The following is a 14,576-nucleotide window of genomic DNA, read 5'->3' as shown; positions in this document are numbered from 1 at the left end:
TATATATATATTTTTCTCCTGCTTGCTCAATATACAGATTGAACAACATCGGGGAGAGGCTACAACCCTGTCTCACTCCCTTCCCAACCACTGCTTCCCTTTCATGCCCCTTGACTCTTATAACTGCTATCTGGTTTCTGTGCAAATTGTAAATAGCCTTTTGCTCCTTGTATTTGACGCATAAACTAATGAAAAATTCAAAACCAAAACTGGTAAGCCAAGAGAGTGTTAACCCCTCTATTTGCCAATGTAAGACCTTTCTGTTGAACTAATTATTTTAGACATGATCATAGCAAACGAAAGCAAAATCAAACAGTGAAAAATCCAGGACGGAATAACAATAGTGTTATGGAAAGGATATATTGTTATTCAACGTAAAGAGGGTACATTGAACCTCAGACAGGCACAACAAAAAGACCACAATCCATTTGAGCTTTTGGCTAAAAGGTCTTACTCTAAAGTAGAAAACACACACACCTGTCGCCCCCCCCCCCCCCCCCCTCAATCCACGCACGCGCACGCACGCACACACACACACACACACACACACACACACACACACACACACGTGACCACTGTCTCTGGCCACTGAGGCTGAAAAAGATAGTTTTTCATGCATCTCAGTGTTTGTGATGTCATGTCTCCTGAATTGTGTTGTATATGGCTGAGAGGTATAGCCATTTGTTAGAAGTTTAACATAACAAAAATGTCCAAATTTAAAACTTTGCAATGTCCTCATAATCATCTCTTTAAGAGGTAGAACCATTCATTAAAAGAACATGTCAAGTATTACAGATAGAAACTGTATACATGTCCCAAGACAGCGTAACTCACAGCATGACATTAGACCAACTGTATTCACCAAGTATTTGACAGTGAAAAAGCTTAGAGACTTCCAACAAACTTACACAATTTCAGACCTTTCTGAAACAATTCTAGCTGACACCCCACACAGAATTATGAAAGGACAGGAATAATAAATGAAAAGAGCAGTTTGCTTTTGTTCTACAATATTACTTTTATTGCTAACCGGTTTTCAGCTTACAAGGCCATCTTCAGACATTTACTGAGTATTATACTCAGTAAATGTCTGAAGATGGCCTTGTAAGCCGAAAACCGGTTAGCAATAAAAGTAATATTGTAGAACAAAAGCAAACTGGTGCTTTTCATTTATTATTATAATGTTGTTCTACCAAGAACAGACGGAAGATTCTGTTAATAAAGGAAAGGAAGTTTATCGTTAAATACATTTTCATTGTTCATGCAGTTGACTACTTAACTTTGTCCCCAATATATTTTTCAGACATAATAATAATAAAAAATTATGAAACCTCATTAAGCCTTCGGCACACTCCGTGCCTCGAATTATTTGAAAAGATACAGAATGGCTACTCATTGGACCACACTACAAAGCTCCAGTCAACTATTGTCGTGTTTCTGCATTGTTTGGCCTATTGAAGACATGCATCTTTATGTGCCATTGTGAACAAAAGTCATTTGGAAGTTACCTGACTCCAAATTCCATTACATGCAATTCCCTTCACAGTGTTCACTCTGAACCTCGTTGATATGGACCTCCCTCCACTGACAACAGCAACTTCTGTCAGGTTTTGAAACCCACTGTCGTTGACGAGGTGAGACGTTGGTCTCTGGTCCATCTTGGTAAAGATTAATTATGACCACTGTTTCTACACCATGTTATGTGGCTGTGATTGATACAGCGTATCTTGCAGGCACACTGGACAGTCTGTATCGATACAACAACATATCTGCCAACTTCAGCCAAGGTGTGGTCACAGGCATGTTCAAACACAATTCCTTTCTACCATTTTGTCAAATCTCGATGTTGAACCATTCTAATGCACTGCTTCCATATGACTAACTGGCATATACACATCATTCCACTGCCGTGAACAATCTCAATAAATGAGGGTCACATTACTGCCTGCTACGTGCTCTACCCCATCTACAATACTCCAAAGGGTCCGTTATGCCCTTTTAAGGGGGTGACTACTATTTTGTCTGGTGAGCACAAAACTGTAGTTAATCATGGCGCATGCAGCAAATAATTATCAATATGAAGGAACAAAAAGTTAATACATCAAACCCAAAATACACAGATTGTGTTGGTACAAGAAAGCACTAAAAGATTGCAAATAGAAAGTTTTATGTGGGTAAAAGTGCATGATGTCTTGTGGTTTAGCAATGAATTAAGATAACGTTTTCCCAAACGTGTGACAGCATTCGTAAAAGTTGATGAAAAAATTAGCAGAAACAATAATACTCGAGAAAACCTAATATAACTGATGAGTACTAAAGAGGAAAGAAAAGGAGCATCTTGTAGAAGTGATAATTCTATTATTTTTACATTTTTTATGTATATATTTTTTTTAAACACACATTCTAAAATAGAACAGAACAGCATGGTGAAGTAGAAATAACAACCCTACAGGTTCAGCTGCTGGAGGCAAGAAGGAATGTGCTCCAATGTCAGTATCAGTGCCTAACCTAAGTGCAAGTGGTGGCTCCTGCTGTCCACCGGAGCGCGAAAGCCCTGCTGCCGCCGGTCTGCTAGAAACGTTTGCCGCTGTAGCTCGCCGTCGAGCCCGGCAGCCTGTTCCAGCGTCATCTGGCGGTGGGCCGCCTACCTCTGGAAATGCAGCAACTCTCTTCCCACGAGGGCCCGGTTCTGTTTCTGGCCTTGTTCGTCTAGCACTCTCTTCTAATTTTCCAGGTGAGTGGACAGAAATATTTTGAAAGTCATCCGAGAACAAGTCATGTGGAATTTTATTCGAATACAGTAGTTGTGTGGCAACAACTGCAGTACCTGCAGGGGCCTTTCATGTAATTCTCTTGTACCTAAGTTGCAAGCAAGGGCATGTTGTATAACAGTGTAAGAGGACAAATAGTGTTAAGTAGTGTTTGTAAATCCTGCTAATATTTTTATTTATTTATTTATTTATTTTGGGGGGGATGAGTTATTGACATGGGGGATCATAAATCTTAAAATGTAAATGGTGAAAAAATAAGGCTAGAAACTGCAAAAAGGTGGGAATTAAAGGAGATGGAACCTAGGTAAACTGAAAGAACCAGAGGTCATAGTGTTTCAGAGAGAGCATTAGGGAACGATTGAAAAGAACAGGGGTATGAAATACAGCAGAAGAAGAATGGGTAGCTTTGAGAGATGAAATAGTGAAGGCAGCAGAGGATCAAGTAGGTAAAAAGACAAGGACTAGTAGAAATCCTTGGGTAACCAAAGAGATATTAAATTAAATTGATGAAAGGAGAAAATAAAAAAAATAAAAAATTGTTAATGAAGCAGGCCAAAATGAATACAAACCTCTCAAAAATGAGATCAACAGGAAGTGCAAAATGGCTAAGCTGAGATGGCTAGGGAACAAATGTACGGATGTAGAGCCATCTATCACTAAGGGTAAGATAGATGCTGTCTACAGGAAAATAAGAGAGATTTGGAGAAAAGAGAACCACCTGTATGAATATGAAGGGGCTCAGATGGAAAACCAGTTCAAAGCAAAGAATTAAAAGCAGAAATGTGGAAGGAGTATATAGAGGGTCTATACAGGGTCTATGCAAGGGTGACGTACTTGAGGGAAATATTATGGAAATGGAAGGGGACATAGATGAAGATGAAATGGGAGATATGATTCTGCACGAAGAATTTGACAGAGCACTGAAAGACCTAAGTCGAAACAAGGCCCCGGGAGTTGACAACATTCCTTTAGAACTACTGATAGCCCTGGGAGAGTCAGCCATGACAAAACTGCACCGTCTGGTAAGCAAGATGTATGAGACATGCAGAATACCTCCAGATTTCAAGAAGAATATAATTATTCCAATTCCAAAGGAAGCAGGTGTTGACAGGTGTGAAAATTACCGAACTGTCAGTTTAATAAGTCACGGCTGCAAAATACTAACGTGAATTTTTTACAGACGAATGGAAAAACTGGTGGAGGCAGACCTCGGGGAAGATCAGTTTGGATCCCGTAGAAATGTTGGAACACGCGAGGCTATACTGACCCTACAACTTAATTTAGAAGAGAGATTAAGGAAAGGCAAACCTACATTTGTAGACTTAGAGAAAGCTTTTGACAATGGTGACTGGAATACTCCCTTTCAAATTGTGAAGGTGGCAAGGGTCAAATGCAGGGAGCAAAAGGATTTTTACAATTTGTATAGAAACCAGACTGCAGTTGTAATAGTGGAGGGGCATGAAAGGGAAGCAGTGGTTGGAAAGGGAGTGAGACAGGTTTGTAGCCTGTCATTGATGTTGTTCAGTCTGTGTACTGAGCAAGCAGTAAATGAAATAAAAGAAAAATTTGGAGTAGGAATTAAAATCCGTGGAAAAAAATAAAAAAAATTTGAGGTTTGCCAATGACATTGTAATTCTGTCAGAGACAGCAAAGGACTTGGAACAGCAGTTGACTGGAATGGACAGTGTCTTGACAGGAGGATATAAGATGAACATCAACAAAAGCAAAACGAGGATAATGGAATGTAGTCAAATTAAATCGGGTGATGCTGAGGGGATTAGATTAGGAAATGAGACATTAAAAGTAGTAAAGGAGTTTTGCTATTTGGGGAGCAAAATAACTGATGATGGTCGAAGTAGAGAGGATATAAAATGTAGAATGGCAATGGCAAGGAAATCGTTTCTGAAGAACAGAAATTTGTTAACATAGAGTATAGGTTTAAGTGTCAGGAAGTCTTTCCTTAAAAGTATTTGTATAGAGTGTAACCATCTATGATTGTGAAAGGAGAATTATAAATAGTTTAGACAAGAAGAGAATAGAAGCTTTCGAAATGTGGTACTACAGAATAACGCTGAAGATTAGGTGGGTTGATCATGTAACTAAGAAGAAGGTACTGAACAGACTTGGGGAGAAGAGGAATTTGTGGCATAACTTGTCAAGAAGAAGGGGTCGGTTGGTAGGACATGTTCTGAGGCATCAAGGGATCACCAATTTAGTATTGGAGGGCAGTGTGAAGGGTAAAAATCGTAGAGGGAGACCAAGAGATGAATACACCAAGCAGATTCAGAAGGATGTAGGCTGTAGTAGTTATTCGGAGATGAAGAGTCTTGCACAGGATAGAGTAGCATGGAGAGCTGCATCAAACCAATCTTGGACTGAAGACCACAACTACTACTGCTACTAACTGAAGAGCCAAAAAACCTGGTACGTGTGCCTAATATCGTGTAGGCTCCCCATGATTACACAAAAGTGCCGCAATACAATGTAGCATGGAGTCGACTAATGTCTGAAGTAGTGCTGGAGGGAATTGACGCTGTGAACCCAGCAGGTCTGTCCATAAATCTCTAAGAGTAAGAGGGGTTGCAGATCTTTTCAGAACAGCTCGTTGCAAGGCATCCCAGATATGCTCAATAATGGTCATGCGTGGGGAGTTTGATGGCCAGCAGAAGTGTTGAAACACAGAATAGTGTTCCTGGAGCCACTCTGTAGAAGTTCTGGACGTGTGGGGTGTCAAATTGACCTGCTGAAATTGCCCAAGTCTGTGCGAATGCACAATGGATATGAATGGATGCAGGTGATGAGACAGGGTGCTTATGTACGTGTCACCTGCCAGTCGTATCTAGACATACCAGGGGTTCCATATCATTCCAACTGTACACGCCCCACGCCACCAGCTCAGAAAGTCCCCTGCTGACATGCAAAGTCCATGGATTATTGAGGTTGCCTCCATACCTGTACATGCCCATCCACTTGATACAATTTGAAATGAGACTTGTCCAACCAGGCAACATGTTTTCAGTCATCAAAAGTCCAGTGTCAGTGTTGATGGGCCCAGGTGAGGCGTAAAGCTTTGTGACGTGCAGTGATAAAGGGTACATGAGTGGGCCTTCGGCTCCGAAAGCCCATATCAATGATGTTTCATTCAGTGGTCTGCATGCTGACACTTGTTGATGGCCCAGCATTGAAATCTGCAGCAATTTGTGGAAGGCTTGCACTTCTGTCATGTTGAACGATTATCTTCAGTCATCGTTGGTCCCATTCTTGCAGGATCTTTTTCCCTTAGTGATGTCGGAGAGATTCTATGTTTTGCCAGATTCCTGACACCACATTCAAACTCACTTAAATCTTGATAACCTCCCCTGTAACAGCAATAGCTGATCTAACAACTGTGCCAGATGCTTGTCTTACATAGGCATTGCTGACCACAGCACCATATTCTGCCTGTATACATATTTCTATATTTGATTATGCATGCCTATACCAGTTTCTTTGGCGCTTCAGTGTAACTTCTGTTTCTGTATATGGTTGGATGAAAGAATATGAATGAGAAATGTACGTGGGTGCCAGTCACAGTGACAGGTCATGGCGTACACAAATATCCTGTATTATAATCTGCTCACAGAAAATTAGTGGTAAACTATTGTTAATGTTGGTGAGAGTTGTGTGTGTTGCTATCACATAACAAATGTCTTATATTCAGATTGTGAAATTTAGACCATTTTTTGGCCACATTTCCACTGTATTTTAGCAAGGACAGCAAATTTGTTTTCTATTGTATTCCATTGTGTGTCCACTCTACAAATTATCTCCATTTAGCCACAGTAGACGTATTTGTAAATTGATCTGCAGTAGAAGAAGCTGTCAGCTTGTTGTTGGGTCTAGTGATTAGTGTGTCTGCCTCTAGATTGCAGTATGCCGAATTTGATTTGTGTCTGGGTCTAAGATGTTTTTCACCTGGGGATTCAGTGTTTGTTTTCTCCTAATCATTTCATATCGTCTTCATTGACTTGCAAGCTACCAAAGTGACTTCAAATAAGACTTGCACCAGGCGGGCAAACAACCCCAGATGGGGTCTCCTAATCAGTAATGCCATGCAGTCATTCATTTCATTCTATAAACTGCTACGTCGGTATTGCCTTTTTTTTCTAGTGATAGTATTCCACATCTTTTGTTCTTCTCAACCTTATTCTTACAAATGACATGTGTTTGAAACATTTGCAGGTGGTCTTCTGAGTACAGCTCAGAGTTATCCCAGTTTGACAACAAGTGGTGGCGGGAGTGGTGGTGGAACAGGTTCAGGTGGAGTATCAACAACCGCTGGAGGTGCGCCGTGCCTTAGTCAGGCACTTACTATGAGTCTTACCTCGACCTCTAGTGATTCCGAGCAGGTCAGTCTGGAGGTTAGTGCTCCGGACTATTATTGAGTTTCTCTCTTGTGCATGGTAATAGAGTATTAAGACATTGGTGAGTGCTGTTTAGTAACAAAAGTAAGTTATAATGTAAGTATTATCTAACTTCAGAAGGAAATAAGTTGACATTGTGATCTTGTTATACCTGCTTCTTTAAAGCAGAGGTTTAAGCAAGTGAGTTCCATCTGGCATCCAATGGAGATTATATAATTTTTATCATGTACAATAATTTTCATGTTTAAACTTTCTTCAATAGCACATAGTGCACAAAGAAATATGTTAAAATTGTGAAGGAGGCTGTATGGAAAGAAGACGGTATTGCTTTTAGTACCACTGTGTGCATGGTAATGAAAATGACACAGTGATTTGTAGTTCTAAAGCAGATTAAAAAACATCTAAATTGGATCCATGTAGAGATGTACTGACAGTCATTATTCTTGCAAATTAACCAAAGGTGGATTAGGAAGATGATGAGGAGTGGGGCAGGATGTGTTATACTTCACCATGCTTTACAGTGTACCAATACCAGTGTATGAAAAAGAATTTTTGTGCAGATGTCTTTAATTATGAAGGCACAGTAAGTCTCATAGCAAACTTTAAACGAGGTTTCCAAGGAGTGACTTAAATTTGTTGCATGTATCCCAGATTTTCTGATGGTTTGGCAATGCGTTACTCTCAGTTACTCTTTATATATACATTTTCTTCTGAAGAGAACTCATTCTTCTATTGCCACTTACAAATAGTGACTCGTTTTTAATTTCTATAACATTTTTACTTGCACCAAGCTTTCCCGTAAGTGGACTTCTTGGTATCCATTCCCTCTTTCCATATTCTCACGCTGAAGTCCTCCCTTTCCCCCTCTCTGACATGCTACCCACTCCTTCCCCTTTCCCCTCACTCTCACACACTTTAATTCTTCTGTTTTTCTCTCCTCCCCCCCCCCTCTCCCCCCTCACTCCACAATTTCACTTGTTGAACCTTTCCCACACTCTCCCCCAAAGCTGTGCACCCTCACGTCCTGTGCACTGCCTTCTTTTATTTGTTATGTGCCACTGCCCACGTTAACTCTCTTCCCTCCCTCCCAATCTCCCTTCATGCTTTTTCCCCTCCTCTGCTGTCATGTCCGCAGCTCGTGGTCTAGTGGCTAGCGTTGCTGCCTCTGGATCACAGGGACCCGGGTTTGATTCCAGCCGGGTTGGGGATTTTCCCTGCCCGGGGACTGAGTGTTATCGTCATCATCACCACCACCACCGTCGTCGTCGTCATCATCGTCATCGTCATCGTCGTCATCATCATCATCATCATCATCATCATCATCCATGACAGTGGCTCGATTGGACTGTGTAAAAATTGAGGCTTTGTGTGGGTGCTGATGACCGCACAGTTGAGCACCCCACAAACCAACCCATCATCATCATCATCATCATCATCATTTGCTTTCATGCTATTTACTAGAGGTTGCATTTTGGTATATGAAATTTGCTGCCATTGTGAAGCATAATTTTAATGCTACTTATTCACTATGTGAATATTTACCAACAGGATTTTCTGGAGAGTTGTCGTGCTCCAACTTTGCTCGCTGAACTGGAAGATGATGACGAAATCCCAGATGCTGATTGTGATGATGAGTGTGATGAGAATGAGGATGACGACGATGAAGAGTATGAAGAGGTCATGGTGAGTTCAGATGAAAATTTTTATCGTAATTATCATGCAGAGCATAAGCCTGCTGGTACTGCTGACAGCATGTTCACCTTTTTTACTTTGCGAGTTGTTAAGAGTTGAATAAATTTTGATTGCAGAGATACAAATATTTCTGTTGAGACTTTTCTGGAAAAAGAGGTAAAATGAAAACTGTAAGAGAAAAATAAAATTTGAGATGTGTGGAAATAAAGTAGCTGTACATTGTTAACATCCGTGCGTGTACTCGGGTACTGAAGGTATTCATAAATAAATTCTTTTACTGATCTTCATTTTTCTTTTTTCTTTTGTTTTCCATATTTGGTTTTACATTTTTATTCTGATACATTATGTCCATTTTGTCTCTTTTGTTATAAAGTTGTCACACTTACCCTTGATACCACGTGCTCCACTCTTCCTTATTTTCCCCCTCTCACTGTTTGCTTTGGCCAGCAAACAGTCTGTGCTGTTAGAGATTATGGTGGTATTATGGCTGGGTGGCTTTTGGGCTGTTACATTCCTAACTTGCACAAAGAGAACTAGTTCATATAATTTTTGTGGTAATGAGTAATCATGTAACAATAACACAGTTGAATGCAAGAATTATTTGTACGTAGACTGTGTCAGATACAGGTGTAGGGTTTGCTCCCCATGAGGATGCCACATTCTGTTCCAATTTTTACTCTCATTCTGACTCCACAATAGTGAGTGACTTCATAATATCTTAACTAATCACACTTGTGGTGGCGTAAGGTAGAACGGATATATAGGCACTGGGAATCCAGCTCACGGAAATGTTAAGATGGTCAGTCCCGACTTCACTGTCTGACATGTTCAGGTGTCTTCTCTAAGAACAGATTGGGTTCTCTCAAACTGAGTTGATTTTTCATATGCTGTTATGCTGGGAGGGGCAGGTTGAGAGACATTTCAAATGAAATTGTAAGATACTGGGTGTGGATAAAATGTTATGATATTTCCAGTCACAAATTATGAGATAGCTATATGCAATAATTGGTTCAAATGGCTCTGAGCACTATGGGACTTAAAATCTGAGGTCATCAGTCCCGTAGAATTTAGAACTACATAAACCTAACTAACCTAAGGACATCACTCACATCCATGCCCGAGGCAGGATTCGAACCTGCGACCGTAGCAGCCGCGCGGTTCTGGACTGAAGCGCCTAGAACCGCTCGGCCACCGCGGCCAGCTATATGCAATAATTACCCGCTGTTACTTACATCATATCATTCCAGGGTTCATAGACATTTTCTGTTGTTATCCCGGAACACCACTCGTGCGTGTCACCACTCCCGACTTTAGTTGTTGTAAACCCCACTTGAAGCAAGAGAGGGCCAGGATACTTGCATCACGGAGACTGTGGGAACATAAAACTCGAACACCATGTAGATCTGGATTGCATTCATGACACAGGAGATGGCAGATGTGGATACAAATTAAGCAGTTGTTAAATAACCAAATAACATGACACCAAGTAGATACCCAGAACAGATACTGGAAGTGGTTGTTTTTGCCTCCTAGTCAATATTTTTGGACTGTTAAGTGAAATAAAAACACTGTGTATGGCATTAGCTGGTCACCCCAAAGGCTAGTTGCAGTAACTGCCGGCTGCTGTGCATTGTCAGCAGTCTGAGGCATTTGAATGTCACTCTTCTCAATGGTTTTATTTTACCATATATACTCGAATAATCCACGCCCTGGAATAATTCATGCACTTCCCTGTGTGGGTCCGGGGGTTAGAATAGTCCCGAGGTATTCCTGCCTGTCGTACGAGGTGACTAAAAGGAGTTTCATGTGTTTCGGCCTTTATGTGATGGTCCTCTGTAGGGTTTGACCCCCATTCTACAAAATTTTCCCGAAGAACGAGCCAGTTGGGGAAGGGTTTCTTACAAGTTGCATCATGTCCATTGTGCATGGAGATCTTTAGCCCTCTTTCTCGTTGTCGCATTGCAGTCCTGCCCAGTCTCCATCTTTTGGGCGAGGGCACCTTCCTGGTTGTGTTTTCTTCCATGCACTATACATTGTTGATTTCTGCATCGCCAATGACCATGGACTACTTTGCACCTGATATCCAGCACAGTAGCCAGTCCGTTGTGGTGTGGCTGCCATGTATCCTGTTGGTTGTAGCCCTCTGACCACACAGGGATCGCTCTGCTGACGCCTGCGCCGTTAACTCCTCACATATGCCAAGGGGTAGATGCCCAGCCCCCGTCTCTAAGCGAGCTCAGTTCAACGCACAGAAGTACGACCCCAAATCGTTCCCCTGCTTGGCCACACCATGGGAGGAACGTCAGGCTAAGGATGGCAGCAGATCTTATTTGCCCCGGTATCTTGTATGTTGGAGAGCTGATGGGGAATCTTTCATGACGATGAAGCCTTAGTTTTTTTGTTGAGAATTTAGAAGACAAGTGCAGGGAGGTGGAGGGCTTGTCGAAAGTGAGATCTGGGTAAGTCTTGATCAAAACAGCATCCTCTGCCCAGTCACGGGGGTTACTCGCTTGTGACAAGCTGGGGGATGTTTCTGTAACCATCACGCCCCATAAGAGCTTAAATATGATCCAGGGTATCATATTTCACAGAGAACTTCTTTTGCAGTGCGACGATAAGATGCGCGCCAATTTAGAGTGGCGAGGTGTACATTTTGTCCAGCATATCCACCGGGGTTCGAAGGATACTCGGTTTGCCACCAGTGCCTTCATCTTGGCCTTTGAGGGTGATACATTGCTCGAGAAGGTTGAGGTGATGGTGTAGCAGAGTGATGAGGTGATGGTCTAGCAGAGTGATGTAAAGCCCTATTTCCCTCCTCCGATGAGTGTTCCCCCTCTTTTTGGTGGCGATTAATGGTCCTGCGGCTGCGGTGGGCTCATCGGTCTGTTCCTCTCTATATGCCGATGACTTTTGTCTTTATTACAGTTCCCCAAGCGTCAGTGTCGCTGAACAGCGGCTGCAGGGAGCTATCCGTAAGGCTCATTTTTGGGCATCCAACCATGGTTTTCAGTTCTCAGCCTCTAAGACCCGAGTGATGCATTTCTGTCGTCATCGAAAGGTCCACCTCCATCCAGAGCTCTACCTTGCCAATGAACTCCTTCTTGTAGAAGCTGGAATCCCTCCCCTGTGATTCCACGGACAACAGTTGCTTGCGTCATACATCGCCCACGTCCATGCCTCGCCCGACTACCCAAACCGCAGGCTCCTTTTTCCATCTTCTGCACTCCCCTCCCCACAACGGCAGCCTAGGTTGGGTCTCCGGATCGCGACCCGCGTTCGTTCCCTTCTCTCGTCACTCAAGTCCTTTCCCCTTCCTCCATCCTTCTGGCGCTCTTCATCTACCCTCCTTGGTCCCTCCCTCGCTTGCATCTTTCTTTGGATTTGTCCTGCGACTCCAAGTCCTCCGTTCCACCTGCCAGTCTTCGTCAACAATTCATGGCTCTTCTTGCCTCATTTCGTGATGCAGATGCAGTCTACACCAATGGTTCTGTGGTCGATGGACGCACTGGGTTTGCTTTCATCCACAGCGACTATGTTGAGCAGCATTCCCTGCCTTGTGGGAGCAGTGTTTTCACTGCGGAGCTGGTTGCTCTTTATCGTGCACTTGCTCACCTTTCCTCTTGTCCTGGGGAGTCAAATTGTCATATACAGTGACTCCCTGAGTGGATTGCAAGAACTCGACCAGTGTTTTTCTCAGGACCCTTTGGTATGCGGTATTCAAGATGCTGTTTTCGCTCTTGCCGAGTGTGGTCGTTCAGCGACGTTTGTGTGGACTCTGGACCACATCGGCATTCCAGGAAACGAACGTGTCGATCAGTTGGCCAAGCAGGCCACCACTTCACCACCCCTGAAGCTTGGTCTCGTGGAAAGAGACCTCTGGTCAGGCCTACATCGCAAGGTCCGCGATGTCTGGAGCTCTGAATGGTCTGTCTTGAACACGCCAAATAAGCTCCGTTGGTAAAGTCGTCTACGGCCGTATGGAACTCATCCTTGAGGAGCACGCGTAGGGACTCGGTTGTTCTCTGCCGTCTCCGAATTGGACATAATGCGGTCGACCCATAGCTATCTCCTTCGCCGTGAGATCCCGCCCAAGTGTCGCTGTGATGCAGGGCTGACAGTGGTCCATCTTCTGCTGGACTGCCCCCTTTTAGCCCCCTTGCGGCAGTCCTTTAATTTACCAGCTACACTTCCTTTAATTTACCAGCTACACTTCCTTTAATTCTATATGACGATGCCTCTATAGTTGACTCAGTTTTACGTTTTATCCGTGCAGCTGGGTTTTATCACTCACTCTAGTGTGGGCGCTCTCGCATGATTTCTCAGGCTACACCCACTCCAGCAACTTTTAATTGGGACGTGGATACCAAAATAGTGTCTTTTATGGTAACAAGTTGTGTTGGTACCTCTATCAACGCTTTCAGCTGGAGGTTCTTCGTTTGTAGTTGAGTGGTTGACTCTTTACCTAATCCATCAACCACTGTAGTCTGTTTTACTCTAGTCAACTATTTGCTCTGCTCCTTTTAAGTGTCCTCTTTTTTTTGTTATTGCGGTGTTCATTTTAGCTCTGTACCTCTTGGTGTTCCTTCCCTCTGGGTGCAGAGGTTACGCTTTTACTGTATAGGCCTTTTACAAGTATGTCTGTTTGGAACAAGGGACTGATGACCTCGATGTTTAGCCCCCATCAATCCCCACAACCAACCAACCTACCTCCCCCGATGCGGTGCTTTACGTGCTGGAAGTTCAGCCCTATGTCTCCCGTTGTACTTCCAGTGTCACATCCCGATACTTCATATGCCCCACCTCCCATCTGTGTCAGCTGCGGAGAGCCCCATTCGCCTTACTGCAGGATTCTCCAGAAAGAAAGGAAAATCATGGAGTACAATACCCTGGACTGACTGACCTACACTGAGGCTAAGAGAAAATTTGAATGCCTTGATCCTGTGCATATATCATCATCTTACACCACTGCCACAACGGTTCTGGCACCATTAGCTCCGCCAACCCAGGTCACCTCTCGGAGCCGGAAGACTGCACCTGTGGGGGGTCCGTTCCCTCCCTGTTGCTCCTGCACCACCACCTACTTCGGGAGCAACACCCCCCCCCCCCCCCACCACCACCACCACCACCACCATCGGGGACGTCCGTCCACTGGAGAGCACATGATGACATGTGTGGTAGTGACCACGTCCCCGTCTTCCTCTCACTGCCCCAGCATCAGGTACATGGACACCTGCCGAGACTGGCTTTGAACAAGGTGGACTGTGGAACTTTCACCTCTGCTGTCACTGCTGAATCTCCCCCTCACGGTAACCTTGATGTGATGGTTGAGCAGGTGACCAGTACAATTGTTTCTGCGGCAGAAAACACGATCCATTGCTCTTTAGGGTGCCTGAGCCGTAAGACAGTCCCTTGGGGGTTGCCGGAAGTCGCTGAGGCAATTAAGGATTGTCAGTGAGCTCTACAGCGGCACCCTTCCGTGGAGCACCTCATAGCCTTTAAACGGCTCCGTACCAGTGTTCACTACCTTATCAGACAACGGAAGGAGGAGTGTTGGGAGATATACGTCTCCACCATTGGGTGCCACATGTCACCTTCCCAAGTCTGGGAAAAGATCAGATGCCTTTCCGGGTACCAGGCCCCAACAGCTGTCCTCAGTGTTACCATTTCTGTTGAAAAATCTTGATAGCCAGCCCCAGCTAGTTTTGAAATT

General features: G+C 43.6%; 1 protein-coding gene across 6 annotated transcripts in view; it reads left to right on the top strand.

Moving 5' to 3' along the window:
* Positions 1-14,576, top strand: part of LOC126195416 (E3 ubiquitin-protein ligase HECTD1) — a 314,241-nt gene that overhangs the window by 233,718 nt on the left and 65,947 nt on the right. For 4 of the 6 annotated variants that reach the window (XM_049934021.1, XM_049934022.1, XM_049934020.1 and 1 more), the window contains 3 exons: positions 2,453-2,734; positions 6,993-7,171; positions 8,723-8,857. In XM_049934021.1, coding sequence (XP_049789978.1) covers positions 2,453-2,734; positions 6,993-7,171; positions 8,723-8,857 — 596 coding nt within the window. The remainder of the gene's footprint in view (positions 1-2,452; positions 2,735-6,992; positions 7,172-8,722; positions 8,858-14,576) is intronic. The other 2 variants (XM_049934019.1, XM_049934024.1) reach the window with 2 other exon arrangements.

Source organism: Schistocerca nitens, chromosome 7 (assembly GCF_023898315.1).
Source record: "Schistocerca nitens isolate TAMUIC-IGC-003100 chromosome 7, iqSchNite1.1, whole genome shotgun sequence".
In the NCBI taxonomy this organism is placed as follows: Eukaryota; Metazoa; Arthropoda; class Insecta; order Orthoptera; family Acrididae; genus Schistocerca; species Schistocerca nitens.
The sequence above is the reverse complement of the archived record's forward strand: the minus strand, read 5'-3'. Positions and strand labels throughout refer to the sequence as shown.